The sequence below is a fragment of the Capra hircus genome, chromosome 11 (genome assembly GCF_001704415.2).
Source record: "Capra hircus breed San Clemente chromosome 11, ASM170441v1, whole genome shotgun sequence".
In the NCBI taxonomy this organism is placed as follows: domain Eukaryota; kingdom Metazoa; phylum Chordata; class Mammalia; order Artiodactyla; family Bovidae; genus Capra; species Capra hircus.
Window position 1 is genome coordinate 12,812,669 of NC_030818.1, and position 19,689 is coordinate 12,832,357.

General features: G+C 42.4%; 1 protein-coding gene across 23 annotated transcripts in view; it reads right to left on the reverse strand.

Annotated features, from left to right (window-relative positions):
• Window positions 1-19,689, reverse strand: part of DYSF (dysferlin) — a 225,932-nt gene that overhangs the window by 35,494 nt on the left and 170,749 nt on the right. For all 23 annotated transcript variants that reach the window (XM_018055066.1, XM_018055062.1, XM_018055052.1 and 20 more), the window contains one exon: window positions 746-844. In XM_018055066.1, coding sequence (XP_017910555.1) covers window positions 746-844 — 99 coding nt within the window. The remainder of the gene's footprint in view (window positions 1-745; window positions 845-19,689) is intronic.

Here is a 19,689-nt window from a genome sequence, read left to right on the forward strand (position 1 = left end):
AATTTTGAATTCAATATTTTTTTTCAGATTCGAATAAACTATTATTCATTATCTCTCTGAAATTCAGTGTAACTGAGCATCCTGAATTTTACCTGGAAACCTCTTCCAGGACACTGTATAACTTTCTTCAAGGAGCAGTTTTGAGTCACCTCTGGTTATCTTTTTTAATAGGAGTCTGCTTTTAAAAAGTATAACCATATTTGTGGAATTTCCTCAAAATACCAGAATTTGGCTGACTCACTCCTGGTTTTGTGTTGTTCTTGAGGCTCTGGGGTTTTTTTTTTCCACAGAAACAGAGTTTACCATATTTTTATATGTGCTGGGTAATTTCTATCCCAATTGCAGAGGTGGGGGAGTCAGAGGTATAGTCTCACATTCTCACATTGACTTTCCTTTTCATTTTCATGGAAAATTTTTATAATAAAAAATGTTCAAATAACTTTAAAAGAGATGGAATAACAAACCCCAGGGGTATAACAAACCCCTGAGTACTCATCTTCAAGCTTTAATAATTCAATATTTTGCAATTTTGATCATTTTTAATATTTTTAAAATCTATCAGAGGGCAACCCACATCATCTAAATAACTCATCCTTACTTTTCTTAAGCATTTAAGAAAGTTAAGCAGATCCCAGGCATCTTGTCACCCATAAACATATATGTATAGATGTATATTATCTTTTGGTTGCAACTCCTGGTGCCCAGGGACCACTGGACTGAAGAGGACATTGAGGAGAGGGCTTACCTTTAGAGTGTCAAAGTCCTTCTCTAGGTAGGACCCACACTTTTCGCTCTCCCCAATGGAAGCAAAGAATTTGCTCCACCAATCAATGAACTCCTCCTCCTGAGTGGGTAGAAAACAAGAAACAGTTTCAGAAACAGAACTTGCCAAGCAAGGTTCTTCTGGATGAACACCAAGCAAGGCTGATGGGCTGGCCTGGACCACAAATCTCTCCTGCTGGGTGAGTTCAGAAGAGCAAAGAACTGGAATTCCCTGCCTCTTTAGGGGCCGACTGCACAGTCAGGAAAAAGGTCTTCACACCTGCTTGGTGTTGAGACGCAGAGGCTCTCGCCCTGGCTCTGCCCCACCTTTACTATGTGCTTCTGTTAAGCTCCTGGGGCCTTCCTTTTCCTTTCTGTGAAGTGGGCTCTTCATCACAGTCCCCCCTGCATTCCAGGAGTATACTGAGGCTAAACTCAGACCATATGTTGGATAACTCCTTGGGAGGAAATGTCAGTAAAATATTATTTATTAAAAAATTACAGTAGACCCAGGAAAACTTAAGACACCAAAGAACTATTCTGATCCCCAACCTCCAGACTCCAGCAAAAAATAAAAGCTTCCAAAATCAGAACTTAGCCTCCCCTAAGGTCAAATCAGGGCAGAGCCCCTGAAATTCAATAAATGCTACGTGCCCACTATTAAAAAGATACACAGTGGTAGATGGGGGAAACGAGGTGAGAAGAAAGGAAGTTGGGACAACACATTCTCTGCCCCTTCACATGTCTGTATTTGTGGGGAGAGGTGGGCGGGTATGTTGGGGCACACACTGGCGCCACCCCATTTTTAACTCCTCCTGCACGTGGCATGTCTGCAGGCCCTCTTGGCTCTTGTGTCTAGAATGCTCCAGCTGTGTCCTGTCCAGGTGTCCCGTTGCACAGGGAGTCAGCAAGTTCCCTGAAGGTGGGATCGTCACTCTCCCTGGACCGCCACCAAAATCCCACCCAGGCCAGGCCCTGGGTCTGTGCTGTTGGTACCAGTAAAGCTCACCCAGTACCACGGGAAGGGCACTGGACAAGGTGTCAGGAAAGCCCATGCTGGGGCCTGCTTTTCTCCCCTGTATGAGGCGGTCAACTAAGGGATCTCCCAGGAGCCTGCTCTGATTCTACAAAATGAACTGAATTCCATCATGAGTTTCTGGGGATGCTGGTGCTCCCTTTAAACCAATGCCTAGCCCATCCAGCTCTAGGTTATTAAGGGTGACTCAAGCTGGAGGCAGGCCAATGGAACCTGAACAGGTACAGTGGGGAGAGGGTGAAGTGAGGTTCTCAGAGTTTCGACGCATTCTGGAAATATGGCCCTAACATCGTCTGTGTGGCCAGAATGTGGTACCCAGACACAAAACACTAGTGGACGCCAGAGCGACGCTGAGTCTACTGAGTCTCTGTCTGACCAACTTACCAGAAGGATCTTCTGCAGCCAGAGAGGGGAAAAGAGGTTCAGATGAGTTAAGATACAGAGTAGCAGAGCTTTCAGGGTTTTAACCACTCTCAAAAAAGCCAGCAAGACAGACACCAGTCCTGATGTTTTAAGTCCAATTTGAATAAAAGATGTGAGGGATGAATAAACACAAACAGACACACATATCAAACTCATACAATCACTGACACAGGAAAGAACATATTTACACACTCATGCCCAAGAGACATATATATGCTGAAATGCACATATACCCCCCACACCACAAAGTACACACGCTAACACACGGCAAACATGTACACAGAGGTAGGAATGATTAGAATGGAATTCACGTGAGCTGTTTGCTTCCTCCTAAGTCTATCCTTCCTTCCCAAGATCAGATACTTCAAAATTTGCCTTTATGACTCAGGCTCAGAGTCAGGCATAAACAGACAACAACCAGTGTGTTTTGTACGAAGAAATGACAGCAACACAATAGTTGTGGGAAAGTTATTACATTTCCCTCAGTCTCGAAAAACCAAGTAAATTTTTTAAAAGAAGAATATGGAAACAGAGAATCTGAGTAATATGATTAACAGTGTCATTTAAATAGACAAACACCACGTATTCTAAAAACGGAACTTATACCTTCTTGTCCAGTACCATTGGAGCACTTCAAAAAAATTAAAAGCCACAAAGCAAATGTCAATAAAGTCCAAGGAATAAATCCATTATCAGTCACACTCTCTGATCTCAATGTAATAATAAAACTAGAAATGAATGAGAAACTCAAAAATCCCAACCTTTTAGAAATTTAAAAATGTATTCTTAAAACTTTTCTGAGTCAAACAAAAAAACAAAACTAAAATCACAGGTCCTTAGAAAATACCAAGAGTAAGAGGGCTATGCCTTAAAATTTAGTAGCTAAGTCTGTACTCAAAGGAAAATTCAGTCTTAAATATTCTTGCTCGTATACAAAAAGAATGAAAATAAATAATCTGATAATTTTAAAAGTTAGAAAAAGGAAAATCAAAGGAAGATTAAAATTTGAAAATGGTGAGTAGAATGATGGAGAATATTGTAACTGATAATCAAATCCCAAAGCAAACTTTCAAAAAGACCAATAAAATAAACATTAGATTATTTATTAAATCTAATGTTAAAAAGTAGGTACACCATTAGGAATAAGATCAAATAAGATATTATGGAGAGAATAAAAATATTAAGAGATTTGCTACACTCAAATCAGTGGAAAAACCTTGGAAAATCTAGATGAAGTAGGTAACTTTCTAAAAAATATACAAAGCGCCAAAATTGATTCAAATGTAATAGGAAATATGAAGCGATAACTTTCTGAAAGTGGAAGAGATCTCAGAGAACTACCTCCAAGACTTCAGACCAAGGCGGTTTCTTTGCAGGCAGTTTCTATCAGTCTTTCAAAGAAAAAATGATCACTGCACAGCACAGAAAAAAGATGAGTTTCCCCCATTCATTTTGTGAAGGCTGACCAGGACACACACACCCACACATCAGTCCTATTCCTGAATCACGAGGTAAGTATCCTAGATAAAAATACTAATGAGTAGATTGTAGCAGTATATCTGGCTTGGTCAGGCTGGATAATTCCAGAAGGCAGGAGTGACTCAGTATGAATAAGCAAAGAGAGAAAACCCTAATGATCATCTATAACAGAAATTTGCAAACTATGGCCCAGCAGCCAGCCACCTGGCTTTGTCATTTACACATTGCCTGTAGCTGCCTCTGAACTACAACAGCAGAGCTGAGTAGCTGTAATGGAGACCCTATGACCCCAAACCTAAAATATTTACTATCTGGCCATTTAAGACAAACTTTGCCAATCTCTGATCTACAATAGGCAAAAAAGAAGGGGATGTGAGACGTTGTTAAATTCTTCAGTTATTTCTAAATGAAACTCTCATGATTTAAGAATAAAAGGGAACTTTCTTTGCATTACAAAGACTATCTTCAAGCAACAGCCAGCATTGTACTTAACAGTACCAGGCTTTCTTCCAGAAAGGAGTCTGGCTCTCACAGTGTTCAAATCCTGTCACCCCTAATTGTGCGACCTTGGACAAAACTTCTTGGTGCCTCAAAGGTCTCATCTGTAAAATGGAAAAATACTAGTACAAATCTGATAGAGTTATTGTGAGGAATAATGAGTCATATGCATAAAGTGCTTAGACAGTGCCTAGCACATAGTGTTACCAACAACAGTATTGCTTGTTTTATGTGGAGCAGGTTAGCTTCTGGCCGAGGACTGGCTCTCTCCCTGCCTGCAGGAGCATAGCTGGCCACAATCTCCCTAGAAGGCAACCGGGCTGCATGCTTCTATAGCCCTAAAAATGTGCATACACTGTGATCCCTCACTCCAATTCTAGAAATCTATCCAAAGAAGGGAGATAAAGTATAAAGACTTACTACACTGATAACAGGGAAAAGCAATTTAAGCATCTGACAATAAGGAGATTTTGGGGTTAAGTTGTACATCCATGTGATTAAATGTTGTACAACAACAAAAAATGATGTTGTAAAAATGTTCACTGACATGAAAAGTTATTCACAACTGATGATGAGTTTTACAAAAGGTTAAAAACTGAATAATGAGAATTCTTTTTAGTTAAAAGATCAAACCCCAAATGTTCACAGCAGTTATCTGTGAATGATAAAATTACAAATGTTTTACTTCTTTTATTTTGTGTATCACTTAAAGTTTTATAATTTTTCATTGTGTACATGTATTCCTTACATAATTTTAAAGCTGAAACCTTTTGAAAACAAAGAACAACAGGATACTTCAAAACACACCACCAAGAAAATGATAATTCACAGAACAGGAGAAAATATATGCCTGTGTGTATCTGGTAAAGGATTTGTAAACAGAATATATAGAAAACTCATACAGTCCAAAAATCAGAAGACAACTCAATAAAAATGAACCATGGATTAAAATAGACCTTCCTCAAGAGAAGTTATACAAATGGCTAATAAGCACATAAAGAGATGCTCAACATCATTAGCCATCAAGGAAATGCAAATAGAAACCACAATGAAAGAACATTTCACACCACTAGGATGCCCATAACCAAAAAGTCAGATAATAAAAAGTGTTCATGAAGATGCAGAGAAACCAGAACCCTCGTTCACTTCTGGTAGAAATGTAAAGTATTGCAGTCACTTCAAAAACCAGGGTGGCAGCTCCTCAAAAGATTAAACAGAGAGTTACCATACGACCCAGGAATTCTCCTCCAAGAAAAATGAAAACTTATGTCCACACAAAAACTCATACATGAATGTTCATAGCAGCATTATTCATAAAAGCCCCAAAGTAGAAACCATCCAAATGTCTATCAATGAATAAAGAAAATGTGATACACGCAAACAGTGGCACATTATTTGATAATAAAAAGCAGTGAAGAACTGACAGAGGCAACCACATGGATAAACCTTGAAAATGTTATGCTAAATGAAAGAAGTTAATCACAGAAGACCACATATTTCATGATTTCATTTACATGAAATGTCCAGAATAAGCAAACCCATGGAGACAAAGAGTAGGACTAATGGTTGAGAGAAAATGGGAGACAATTGCTCTTGGAGTATATTATTTCTTTTTGGAATAATGAAAACATTCTGAAACTGACGATGAGTGATGAGTACACAACTCTGTTAATAAACTAACAACCACTAAATTGCACACTTTAAATAGGGGCTTGTACATATGTGGATTATCTCAAAAAAAAAAAGCTGTTAAAATAAAAAAGAACAGATGATAAAACACAAGCAGATAACCTCTAAAACAACAAAAGCAGAAATCAGAGTTTAAAAAATTTTTGAAGAACTAGCAACTGACCACCAAACAGGACCTAAGTCTTACCACACTCAACTTTCCCTAAGAACTCTCAGCTGTAATTTCTTCCTCCCTCCAAGTTCCAGGTGATTTCTATGGCTGGTTCTCCTTAAGCACACTGGTGAGAAGCAGAGCCAGTGACCTTCCTAACCCCTGGTAAACCCAGCTGACTGGCTGCTCAGTGACTTTTGTCCCCTTTTTATCCCACATCCCACAGGGAAATCCTCTTCCAATTGCCCTCATTCTTGACAGAAATCATACGCGTTGCATAATCATAATTTACATCCTAGCTAGTTTATATTTCGCCCCTTTGCCCTCCCCCACTTGTAAGTTCCCTGGGCCCTCTCTTGCTGCACTGTATTTCTGGCCAACCCAACCTAGGTTTAAACCCAGCTCTGTCCCATCACATCCAATGCAGCTTAAAAAGAGCAAACCAGAGGCTGGTCTCACGCCAAGCTCATGTCACAGCCTCAAAGGGGTCCAGTGCTGTCATCCACTCCATCTCAGCTCCCTGGGTCTTCGCTCTCCTTCCTCTGAACACACCAGCTCTCCATATCTTCTCCTTTCTGCCCAGCCCTCTTACACCTCCTCCTTGTCATCACTCTGCACCAGTGACCCTGCTTCCTCTTTCTTTTAAAACAGAAGCATCAGAAGAGACCACCCCACCCCTCCACAAGCACACCAATACTGGCATCGCACCTGTCTTCCCTCCTGCTTATGAAGTGACTCCACGTGCACCCTGACCCAAGGCTACCCCTGCACTCATGCTTTCTGACCCCTCAAGGACGTGATCTTCTTCATCCTCTCCTTGTCATCACACTTCCCTTTCTCCTGGATCATTCCCATCGGTGTCATATGGAACACTGCTGCTGCTGCTGCTGCTAAGTCGCTTCAGTCGTGTCCGACTCTGCGACCCCAGAGACGGCAGCCCACCAGGCTCCCCCGTCCCTGGGATTCTCCAGGCAAGAACACTGGAGTGGGTTGCCATTTCCTTCTCCAATGCATGAAAGTGAAAAGTGAAAGTGAAGTCGCTCAGTCGTGTCCGACTCTTAGCGACCCCATGGACTGCAGCCTACCAGGCTCCTCTGTCCATGGGATTTTCCAGGCAAGAGTACTGGAGTGGGGTGCCATTGCCTTCTCCAAAAAGAAAACTCTCCAATCCCACTTTTGGTTCTCATCTTCTTTCCCCTTTCACAGAAAAACATCTAGAGTTGTCTACACATGTCTCTAATTCTTGTTTTTCCATTCTCTGCGCCACCAAAACATGACTGTCAAGGTCACCGAGGACTCAGGCCTCATTAGTCAACCAGTAGTAGTATCTGATGTAGGCAGTCACTCCTCTGTCTGCGAAATATCCCCTTTGCCTTACAGAGCATTATAGCCGTGGTCCTCCCACCCTACTGGCCATACCGTCTCAATTTCTGCTGATTCCTCCTTGTTACCTGAGCTCTGATCACTTGAGTGGCCCAGGGCTCCATGCTCAGACCTCTTCTCTTCCCCATCCACTCTCAACGCCCGAGATTTTCCTGGAGTCTGGCATCTTTAGTAACATACACACTGAGGAACCCAACATGACTCTCTCCAACCCGCTTGACTCCTCTGAACTCCAGCTGCCTATTTAACATCTCCAACTGGACATCTAATAAGCTTCTTGAATGTGCCGTCTCCAGAATCCAATTCCTAATCACCCCCAGCCACCTGCTCCTTCCACAGTCTTCCTCACAGAAGCAAGTACACCTCCTTCCTTCCAGATGCTTGAACCAAAACCCGCGCAGTCACTTCAGCCTCTTCCTCATGCCCCACATTCCATCCATCAGAGAATCCTATTGGCGCCCCCTAGAGGACACATTTGGAATCAGACTGCTTCTCCCTTATCACTATGGCCTCAGTCCCCATCACCTGAACTATCGCAAGTCTTCTAACTGGCCTCTCTGCTTTCTCTCTTGCCCCCAAATCTATTCTCAACACAATAGCCACGCACATCGGAACATGTCGCCTCTCTGAGCAAATCCCTCCAATGATTTGCCAGCTCACTCAGAATAAGGCCAAAGCCCTTGAAAACAACAAGCTATATCAACCCCTCACACCTCCCGCGTCTCATGTCCTCCCGCGTCTCATGTCCTCCCGCTTCTGCCTCACTCATGCTGTTCCCACCCCAGTGGCCCACCCAGTCCATGAACCTTGCCAGCACTCTCGGGCTCCTCCCAAGAGGAGCTCTATTCCTCCCACAGATCGAGCTATGGGTCACTGTATCACTTCCTTCAAGTCTTGACTAAATATGATGTTTACCCTCCTTACACACCTTATTTTAAATCATGATCGCCCTCCCAGCGATTCTCATTCTCCCTTCCTAACTTTTTCTCCCTAGTAATTATCATCAGACACTAGCTCCATATATTTTATTTAGGTTCTTGTTTATTATGTCCCATAATGGCAGAGATCTTTATCTTTTTTAACACTATGTCCTCAACCCTCAGAACATTACCTGGCATGTATCTGGAGGCCAGTAAATATTTGATGGATATACGAATGCCTAAACAGCCAGGGGTGGGAAAGCTGGACCCTTGGCTTTTAAATTTCCTAAAGCAGATAATGTGCCATTAAAAAAATAGGTTTAAAAGGATGTCCTTTTCAGCCTTCTCATACTATATATAGAAGAGATGAACATATAGAGAGGGAGAGAAAGCAAGAACCAGAGATTTGTGATGACTTTTTTTCATATTTTTGCTTTGTTATTAATGTATATTTCAATCTTTCCTCTTTTTAAATGAATGAGCTGCTCAAAATTAAGATTAGATCTCTTAAATATCTAGAGTTCACAGTTTTTTGTTTTTTTAATTTTTTATTTTGTATTAGGGTATAACCAATTAACAACAATGTGATAGTTTTCAGGTGAATAGTGAAGGGACTCAGCCATATACATGTATCCGTTCTCCCCCAAACTTCCCTCCCATCCAGAATGCCACATGACATTGAGCAGAGTTCCATGTGCTATAAATAGGTCCTTGCTGGTTATCTATTTGAAATATAGCAGTAAGTACACGACTATCCCAAACTCCCTAACTATCACTTTCCCCCAGGAAACATAGGTTTGTTTACTAAGTCTGTGAGTCTCTGTTTGTAAGTAAGTTCATTTGTCTTTTTTTTTCTCAGTTCAGTTCAGTGGCTCAGTTGTGTCCGACTCTGCAACCCCATGGACTGCAGCATGCCAGGCCTCTCTATCCATTACCAACTCCCAGAGTTTACTCAAACTCATGTCCTCATGATGCCATCCAATCATCTCATCCCCTGTCCCCTTCTCCTCTTGCCCTCAATCTCTCCCAGCATCAGGGTCTTTTCACGAGTCAGCTCTTTGCATCAGGTGGCCAAAGTATTGGAGTTTCAGCTTCAACATCAGTCCTTCCAATGAATATTCAGGACTGATTTCCTTTAGGATGGACAGGTTGGATTTCCTTGAAGGCCAAGGGACTCTCAAGAGTCTTCTCCAACATCACAGTTCAAAAGCATAAATTTTTTGGTGCTCACCTTTTTTTATAGTCCAACTCTCACATCCATACATGACTACTGGAAAAACCATAGCCTTGACTAGACGGACCTTTGTGGACAAAGTAATGTCTCTGCTTTTTAATATGCTGTCTAGGTTGGTCATAACTTTCCTTCCAAGGAGTAAGCATCTTTTAATTTCATGGCTGCAGTCACCATCTGCAGTGATTTTAAAGCCTAAAAAAATAAAGTCTGTCATTGTTTCCCCATCTATTTGCCATGAAGTAATGGGACAAGATGCCATGATCTTAGTTTTCTGAATGTTGAGCTTTAAGCCAACTTTTCCACTCTCCTCTTTCACTTTCATCAAGAAGCTCTTTAGTTCTTCTTGGCTTTCTGCCATAAGGGTGGTGTCATCTGCATATCTGAAGTTATTGATATTTCTCCCAGCAATCTTGATTCCAGCTTTGCTTCATCTAGCCCAGCATTTCTCATGATGTACTCTGCATATAAGGTAAATAAGCAGGGTGACAATATACAGCCTTGACATACTCCTTTTCCTATTTGGAACCAGTCTGTTGTTCCATATCCAGTTCTAACTGTTGCTTTTGACCTGCATACAGACTTCTCAAGAGGCAGGTCAGGTGGTCTGATATTCCCATCTCTTTCAGAATTTTATATAGTTTATTGTGATCCACACAGTCAAAGCTTTGGCATAGTCAATAAAGCAGAAATAGATGTTTTTCTGGAATTCTCATGCTTTTTTGATGATCCAGCGGATGTTGGCAATTTGATCTCTGGTTCCTCTGCCTTTTCTAAAACCAGCTTGAACATCTGCAAATTCATTATTCACGTATTGTTGAAGCCTGGCTTGGATAATTTTAAGCATTACTTTGCTAGCTTATGAGATGAGTGCAATTGTGTGGTAGTTTGAGCATTCTTTGGCATTGCCTTTCTTTGGGATTGGAATGAAAACTGACCTTTTCCAGTCCTGTGGCCACTGCTGAGTTTTCCAAATTTGCTGGTATATTGAGTGCAGCACTTTCACAGCATCATCTTTTAGGATTTGAAATAGCTCAACTGGAATTCCCTGGTATATTGAGTGCAGCACTTTCAAAGCATCATCTTTTAGGATTTGAAATAGCTCAACTGGAATTCCATCACCTCCACTAGCTTTGTTTCTAGTGATGCTTCCTAAGGCCCACTTGACTTCACATTCCAGGATGTCTGGCTCTAGGTGAGTGATCACACCATCGTGATTATCTGGGTTGTGGAGATCTCTTTTGTACAGTTCTTCTGTGTATTCTTGCCACCTCTTCTTAATATCTTCTGCTTCTGTTAGGTCCATACCATTTCTGTCCTTTATCGAGCCCATCTTTGCATGAAATGTTCCCTTGGTATCTCTAATTTTCTTGAAGAGGTCTCTAGTCTTTCCCATTCTGTTCTTTTCCTCTATTTCTTTGCACTGATCACTAAGGCTGGCTTTCTTATCTCTTCTTGCTATTCTTTGGAATTCTGCATTCAAATGGGTATATCTTTCTTTTTCTCCTTTGTTTTTTGCTTCTCTTCTTTTCACAGCTATTTGTAAAGGCCTCCTCAGGCAGCCATTTTGCCTTTTTGCATTTCTTTTTCTTGGGGATGGTATTGATCCCTGTCTCCTGTACAATGTCACGAACCTCAGTCCATAGTTCATCAGGCACTCTATCACATCTAGTTCCTTAAATCTATTTCTCACTTCCACTGTATAATCATAAGGGATTTGATTTAGGTCATACCTGAATGGTCTAGTGGTTTTCCCTACTTTCTTCAATTTAAGTCTGAATTTGGCAATAAGGAGTTCATGATCTAAGCCACAGTCAGCTCCTGGTCTTGTTTTTGCTGACTGTATAGAGCTTCTCCATCTTTGGCTGCAAAGGATATAATCAATCTGATTTTGGTGTTGACCATCTGGTGATGTCCATGTGTAGAGTCTTCTCCTGTGTTGTTGGAAGAGGGTATCTGCTATTACCAGTGCGTTCTCTTGGCAAAACTCTATTAGCTTTTGCCCTGCTTCATTCTGTACTCCAAGGCCAAATATGCCTGTTACTCCAAGTACATTCCTACTTTTGCATTCCAATCCCCTATAATGAGAAGGACATCTTTTTTGGATATTTAGAAGGCCTTGTAGGTCTTCACAGAACCATTCAACTTCAGCTTCTTCAGCATTACTGGTCAGGGCATAGACTTGGATTACCATTATGTTGAATGGTTTGCCTTGGAAACAGAGATCATTCTGTTGTTTTTGAGATTGCATCCAAGTACTGCATTTCGGTCTCTTGTTGACCGTGATGGCTACTCCATTTCTTCTAAGGGATTCTTGCACAGAGGTAAATACAATGGCCATCTGAGTTAAATTCACCCATTCCAGTCCATTTTAGTTCACTGATTCCTAAAATGTTGACATTCACTCTTGCCATCTCCTGTTTGACCACTTCCAATTTACCTTGATTCATGGACCTAACATTCCAGGCTCCTATGCAATATTGCTCTATACAGCATCAGACCTTGCTTCCATCATCAGTCTCATCCACAACTAGGTGTTGTTTTTGCTTTGGCTTCGTCTCTTCATTCTTTCTGGAGTTATTTCTCCACTGATCTCCAGTATCATATTGGGCACCTACCGACCTGGGGAGTTCATCTTTCAGTGTCCTGTCTTTTTGCCTTTTCATACTATTCATGGGGTTCTCAAGGCACGAATACCGAAGTGATTTTACATTCCCTCCTCTACTGGACCACATTTTGTCAGAACTCTCCACTATGACCCATCCATTTTGGGTGGCCTTACATGGCGTGGCTCATAGTTTCATTGAGTTAGACAAGGCTGTGGTCCATGTGATTAGATTGGTTGGTTTTCTGTTGGTTGGTTTTCTGTGATTGTGGTTTTCAGCCTGTCTGACCTCTGATGGAGAAAGATAAAAGGGTTATGGAAGCTTTCTGATGGGAGAGACTGACTGAGGGGGAAACTGGGTCTTGTTCTGAAGGGCAGGGCCATGCTCACTAAATCTTTAATCCAATTTTCTGTTGATGGGTGGATCTGTGTTTCCTCCCTGCTATTTAGCTGGGGCCAAACTATGGTGGAGGTAATGAAGATAATGGCGACCTCCTTCAAAAGATCCCATGCATGTACTGCTATACTCAGTGCCCCCAACCCTGCAGCAGGCCTCCACTGACCCACACCTCTGCCGGAGACTCCTGGACACTCACAGGCAGGTCTGGGTCAGTCTCCTGTGGGGTCACTGCTCCTTTCTCCTGGGTCCTGGTGCACAAGTTTCTGTCTGTGTCCTCCAAGTCTGTTTCCCAGTCCTGTGTAAGTTCTGGCAGCTTTAGATTCCATATGTAAGGGATGTCATATGATATTTCTCCTTCTCTGTCTGGCTTATTTCACTCAGTATGACACTCTCTAGGCCCACCCAACTTGCTACAAATGGTATTATTTCATTCTTTTTAGTGGCTGAATAATGTTCCATGGTATATGTGTACCACATTTTCTTTCAGATTTGTAGTATCTTCTGATAAGGCATACCCACACCTTCCCACATAGGTTAGCTCCAAGTATACATGGGAGAGACCTCTCCTAAACTCTGGGGATCTGATAAGTAGCAACCATTCACAAACTGCCAGAGAAACTGGGGCTTGTGGCATTGGACAGATGGCTGCATTGGTGTCATGGGAGACAGAGCCTGCAGGAGTCCTCATCACATCCTGCAGACCCCAGAGTCACAAAGAAGCTGTCACATGACACCATGCTCCCCAGAAAGGCTTGAAAGGCAGCGAAGAGAGGAAGCCAGGATACCTGAAAGGGTCTTCTGGTCGAGATAATGAGACAGTGTCTATATGGTCTGTGTGCCCAATAGATCCAGGGGGCACACACACTAGTGACCAGGGGCCCCTTCGTGTGGAGGTCATGACATTATGGAAGCCCAACCCAGAATTTAGCTGTCTCCCAGGGGTAAGGACAAGGGAGAAAAATCCAAAACTAACTAAAGCTTAAACCTAAATGGTTGAAGAACTACTATGACTTTTCTGCCAGGAAAAAATGTGAGCTCAAAAGACAGATTAAGTTGAATTGCAGAAAAATAGTCATATTTTCAACACTCTCACAGATGTGACTTGAAAATATCATCCCTGCTATTTCACTAACCTGGCTTCTGATGGAGTTACTTCATGACCATGTCTTCTTTCCCTTTCTCAAGAAGCCCAAGAAGAAGTTAGCCCCCGCATAAGAATGAGCCCCACAGAAACAGGAGAGTCCTCCCATGTCTTATTATCCCAGATGCACCAAAGCCAAGCAACCCTCTGTGGAAAGCTCCATAATTCAAAGCTCCAAATGGAAAATGGTCACACGTTTTCTAGTTCCAAGTGTGCTCTTGACCTCATTTTGTAAGAGCTAAGCATCTAGTCTTGGAACATGGAAAGGAGGAGAAACAAATGCAAAAGGCTTGATTGTTAAAGTGTCACCTCAGGATTCATCAAGAAGTCTGGCCATCAGAGCTCTATTTCCCTGTGCCCAAGGTTCAGAGTCCTTCACCCTTCAGCCAGCTGAACAAGTAAGTCTGATCAAGGCACAGACTGGCTGCCTCTCCAATTTCAGCTAATAGCCAACATTCAGTTCCTGAGCAACCAGAGCCATGTAACAAAGGCTTGCTTCTCCAAGCTTGATCAGTCTAATGGGCACCCTAATCCCTCTGAAGACCCAAATCAGCACAGCACAGTCAGAACATTTAATCTCCCATTTTCATTCAATAAGCCTAATGCATTTCATGAATGTGGATGGCAAAGTTGACAACAATCATTCTAAGCCTGACTCCCTATGATGTTAGGAGAGTTGGGGAGGAAAAAGGATATCACTTGTGTTCTCTCCCCAGGATGACCAGTTAAATCAAATACAAGAGCCTGTGGTCAAATTCCTTTATCACCCAAGTTGCAATGTCAAACCTTGGGGTCACTATAGGGAACTATACACCCACCTCTAAAAAAGAGGTCCATTTTTGAAAACAGGCCTTCATTGCCTATGTCAACCAGAAGGTAGCCACCCTAGATGGTGCTGAAAAAAATTTCTGCATTAGCACAAATCATTATCATCAAGATCGTAATGTAAGAACCCAACACTGGGATTAGTGTAGGCTTCGAGATGATGTCTGCGAAGATATTTTGTGACCTATAAAGTTGACCATGATAAATGCTCTTGTTGATATTGTCAACATCACCAGTTTGACCCCCAGTGCTGCTTCCCCATTGCTCAACATCTGCAGAACTGGAATGATGATATGATGACTGTCTAGCTCTTTAATTAATGTCCTAAGATTTAAAAACTAAACACAGATGTAACAGACAAGTGCTCACACCTACACGTAAACCAGACAAACCCCTAGACGTGCAACACCCAACTCAGAACCTACCCTAGCCCATGCACACTAAGCTTTTCATGCCCCTCAAAACCACATAGACATACACCCACAGCCAACCACCATGTTGATTCCGCCGAACTCTACACTCTCATGACAAAAGGAATCCCTTAATTATTTCCACAAGTGGAGCACTGGGCCTTCAGCCTCTTGTTGACACTCCCTGTAGCTCTGCCTCCATGTCTGTCGAGGGATCAGTACTCTGCTTACCCTGACTTCAAGCTGGACCAGCAGAAGCAGGAGGGAAAGGAAGACCTTTAACCAAAACGCTGAATTGCTTCCAAAAGGCCCAGTGAATAAGCGTGCCTGCAATCTGGCAGTCAAGCAGATGGTGAACAGAGAAGGGTCAGGACCTGACAGTTTGACTATTGGCCTGTTCCAGATGGAGGGCCCAAGTGAGGTGGGAGACTTGTGGGAAATGTCTTTCCAAATTCAGAAGCCTAAGGTTTGTATGTGGGCCCATGACTTAGTCCTCCAAGGACAGTATCACCCCATAACCCATGTAGAAAGCCCAAACAAATGGAATCTATACAGTAGGGTGAATGAAAGACAATCAGAGTCTTCAAACCTGTGAAGAAAACAATGAGACATGGCTAACTCAGACTCTGTGATGATTCCAACGAGGCCTGGGCAAAAGCTTGCCTTACCTTCATTCTGCCTATGTAGACAGTTTTGCTTAACAAAAGTTCCAACCATCTACTTAAGAGAAAAACTATTTTTGAAGGCCTTCCCAGGGCTGCAGAAGCATTCATCAAACTACAGACACTAATCTTAGCTATCTTAAATTCAATTTTAAAAGTATTTTGGGGGAGCCTACTATGTGCCAAAGTCAACCTGCTTTCTAGTTACTGTGTGAGTTTTCATACACAAAGTCATATTACTTTCCAAATATTCTATATTTTGAACTTGCTGCTAATTCAAGCTGGTTTCTCATGCCTCAGTGAATGTAAGAGAGGTGCTCACGTCACTGGGCAGGTTGATAAGCTCCTTTGGGGCACTTGTACTCAGCAGTGAGCACTGAACCAACTTCTAAGCACTGTTTGGACTCAGGCTGGGGAGTAGGAGGGGGCAGGGATGATGACAGGACCATCAGGGGTAGGAAGGTATTAAATTAGACCTCAGAGAGAACTTCCTGTCCTGTAGATTTCAAGGAAAGCCAAGAATTTCCCTCTGGGAAGAGATGAATCTTTTTTCCTTTGGAAAGGAAAACAGGTCCCTTGTGGACCAGGAAAAAGACCTCTTGGGAAGAAGGAAGTAGGGGGAGGAGGCAGGGAAGGCTTCTGGGAGGGGGCTAGGGTCTCTTCCTCCCTGATGAGGCCCTGGAGATCGCCAGACAAGTCTCACCCTGGGCTGTCCCCCCTGCAGTGCGCATCGAGGGAGGAGGGGTGCACCCCCGAGGAGACCACAGGAATGCCAAGCAGGGGAAAGGCGCCCGGAGCCAAGGGCTCCGGCAACGAGGATCCAATATCGGCGGGTGACTCCAGCCCCCGTAACAGGAGAGACCGTAAAGTATGTGCTCTGCTTCCCAACCAGCAAACACAGCAAATAACCAATTACTCCAAATAGCTAACAGATTTCGGCTCTGATTTCCCTCCCCTTGCCTCCCCTGTGCCTTCACTTGTCATTTGATGGGCGATTTGTATTTGCTCTGAGAAAATGAGAGAAGGAATGACTCACAAAGGAAGGTCCAGATTACACACAGTGACAGGCATCAAACCTCCCTAATCAGAACTAATGGGAGTGGGGGGAGGCCGGGCTGCACTGGCAACACATCTAAACCAGAAATATTTTTAAAGAAGTACAGTTGTGTTACTTTCAAGTACATACAATAACCCTTGCTGAACCAGTAGTGCCAAATACATGTCCTTAAGAAACCTCCTTTAAGGAGAAGATAAGTACTTTCCTAATTAGCACATCTGATATATACAAAAGGACAGGTAAAAAGACTTCATGTTATTAAAGTTAAAGTACTCCCCCTGAAACTCTCAAGGTCAGAGATGCAAGCACATTGCACTGAGACAAACTGTCTTGGCTGCCTTCTGGAAATGCTTCCTCACTTGGGAGCCACACCCTGTAATTGATTCCTTTGCTCAGAAAACCTTTGCTTCAAAGTCTTTGGATAAATTCTTGTCAGTATCCATGAGCTGCAATGAAGCATTCCCCCAAACCTTGGAATTAAGGGAAATAGGGCTGCCCTCAGAGAATCAGACCATGAAATCAATGTGGGGGGGGTAGGGGGGAGGTGGTTCAGAGCAAGGAGAGGCTTCTACACTGAGCCTGAACCATAGTGGGTAGACTGTACTAATACATCTAGGGAAGGACTATGTCAGGGAAAAAACAAACTGATCAGTCCTGGAAATGGAAGAGAAGAGGAGTAAGAGTTGACTGTTCCTAGCTGTTTACACCGCATCACCAGGGGGATGGTCCCCAGCTTAGGGACGAAAGCTGTCCCTACCACTGGAGATGGACGTGTCAATCCATTTTGGACTGCTGCCCACTCAACTTCAGATCCCAGAATTCTCTCTCCTCATTCTGATTCTTTACTCATCTCCATTCACAATTTGACTTCCCAGTTGCTGAGCCTTTAGAGAGACCACAGGCCAGATCCCAAGGTCACATCCTCCAAACAGAAGTATTTTTCACTGTCAAATCATAAACTGGCAACCTTGGTTTAGAAACTTGAGTAATATGCATCTAGCACCAAGAAAATTAACCCATCAAGTGTCTAAACTCGCAGCGTCAAGGGTCCACACAGCCAAGACTATAGAAACATCCCTAAAGCAACACACCTGCCTGGTCTTTCCCTTCTGGGAAAGAATCAGCTCTCCTTTATTTAATAAACTCTTATTATCGGAGTCCATGCACAAGAACTGTGGCTCTGACCTAGCCAGCCAGCATCTGACTGCCACAACCACCCCAGAAGGCAAACTCTTCAGCCCAGGAGAAAAGCCTCTGATCCCATTCTCCCTCTTACTTCTCCCACCTTGCTGGATTCCTAGCTGACAAAGTAAAATTACAGCAACTTTAGACTGTTTCTCTCTTCCTTTCGTCTGAGTTTGAGATTAGAAAAGGGCTCTGCAGTAATGGAAGTGCCATCTGAGCTCCTGGTATTTGACAAGCAAGGACTTGCCTGTGTAACCATAGGAAGAAAAGATGAAGGTTCAAAATAAGGGGGATAATATGAGGACAAAGGCAAGTGTTAAAGAGCTGAGTAAAAATGGAAGAAAACAAATGATCAATTTATGGTCTCAGGAAGTCTCCAGAGGGTCTCGCAAACAGGAAGTTAGAGTACTGGTCCTGAAGGAAAGAGAATGCGCATGAAGACATCACGACTGCCCAACGGAAAACTCTAACAGAGACCTAGCAAAATGGCAAGCTGGAGGACCAGAGAAACTCTCCAAGTGGGAACACCTAAATTAACCAATGATATATGTTTAAAATCCTTTTTAAATGGCTGAGCTAATGGGAATATAAAGAAGATACTTGGGTGCAAATGAAAAAGCAAAAAGCCAAAGAAATAAGGAGCCAAAATGCAAATTGACGGTGGGGTCCAAAAAGCCCAAGCCAAACATTTAGTTTTCAGTGAATCTGGATTTGTAGTATTTCCAGGCATTTGGTAAAAGTAACACATGTCCTGTCTGCAAGCATGTGACTTTCATCCAGGCCTCAAAGAACTCTCAGATAAAGTTCCAAGGAACGTGAGTTCACAATCAGAAATAGTGAAACGCACAATGAACAAGGCACCATGAGTGAAAGTCAGTTAGAAACAACTGCAGACAGACCTGTTGTGACAATAGAAAGCAGAATTATCAGAAATAGAATTTTAAGAAAAAAAAACTGTTTAAAAACTAAAAGGCATTAAAAATATGGCAAGGGAATAAGAGACTTTCAAAAATCAACAAGCAGATTTGGAGCAAAAAATAGAACTTTTAGAATAAAAATATTAATAGTGGGACTAGAAACTCAATAGATGGGGTTAGCCTTTAGAAGCAACTTAAGACTTGGTGAACAAGGACCTACTGTATAACACGTGGAACTTTGCTCAATGCTATGTGGCAACCTGGATGGGAGGGGAGTGTGGGGGAGAGTGGACACATGCGCGGCTGAGTGCCTTCACTATTCACCTGAAACTATCACAGCATTGTTAATCAGCTATATTCTGATTAAGTTTTTTAACAGTTAGTGAACTAGAAGACCTATCTTCAGAAATCTTCAGAGTGCAACACAAAGAAATATGAAATAAAGCTGAACTGCCATGGAGAATAGAGCAGGTCCATCATAGATCTAATCAGTTCCGGAAGGAAATGAGAGAATGACAAACACACAGTATTTGAAGAGATAACTATCCAGAACTAATTAAAAGCAAAACGACAGTCCTCAGATTTAGGAAGACAACAACAGCGAAGGAAGCCAGAAGACAGTGAGGCAGGATCTTCAAAGTGATGACAGGATGTAAGTGTCAGTGAGACTAGTAGTTCCAAAATAACAGTGAAACAAAAATACTTCCAAGAAATAATTTAGAAGTGAGAATGTTTATAATGAATTGATCCTAATTATAGGAATTTCTGTAGGCTCTTCTTCAGGAAGAAAGACGATCCCAGGATGAGGAAGACTGGTCTACCAAACAAAACAGTCAATGTGGGTCTAGCTAAAAGAAAAAAAAAAGATTACTTAAAAAAAACACTGCTTTTAAAAATGTCATTTATTGCAGTAGA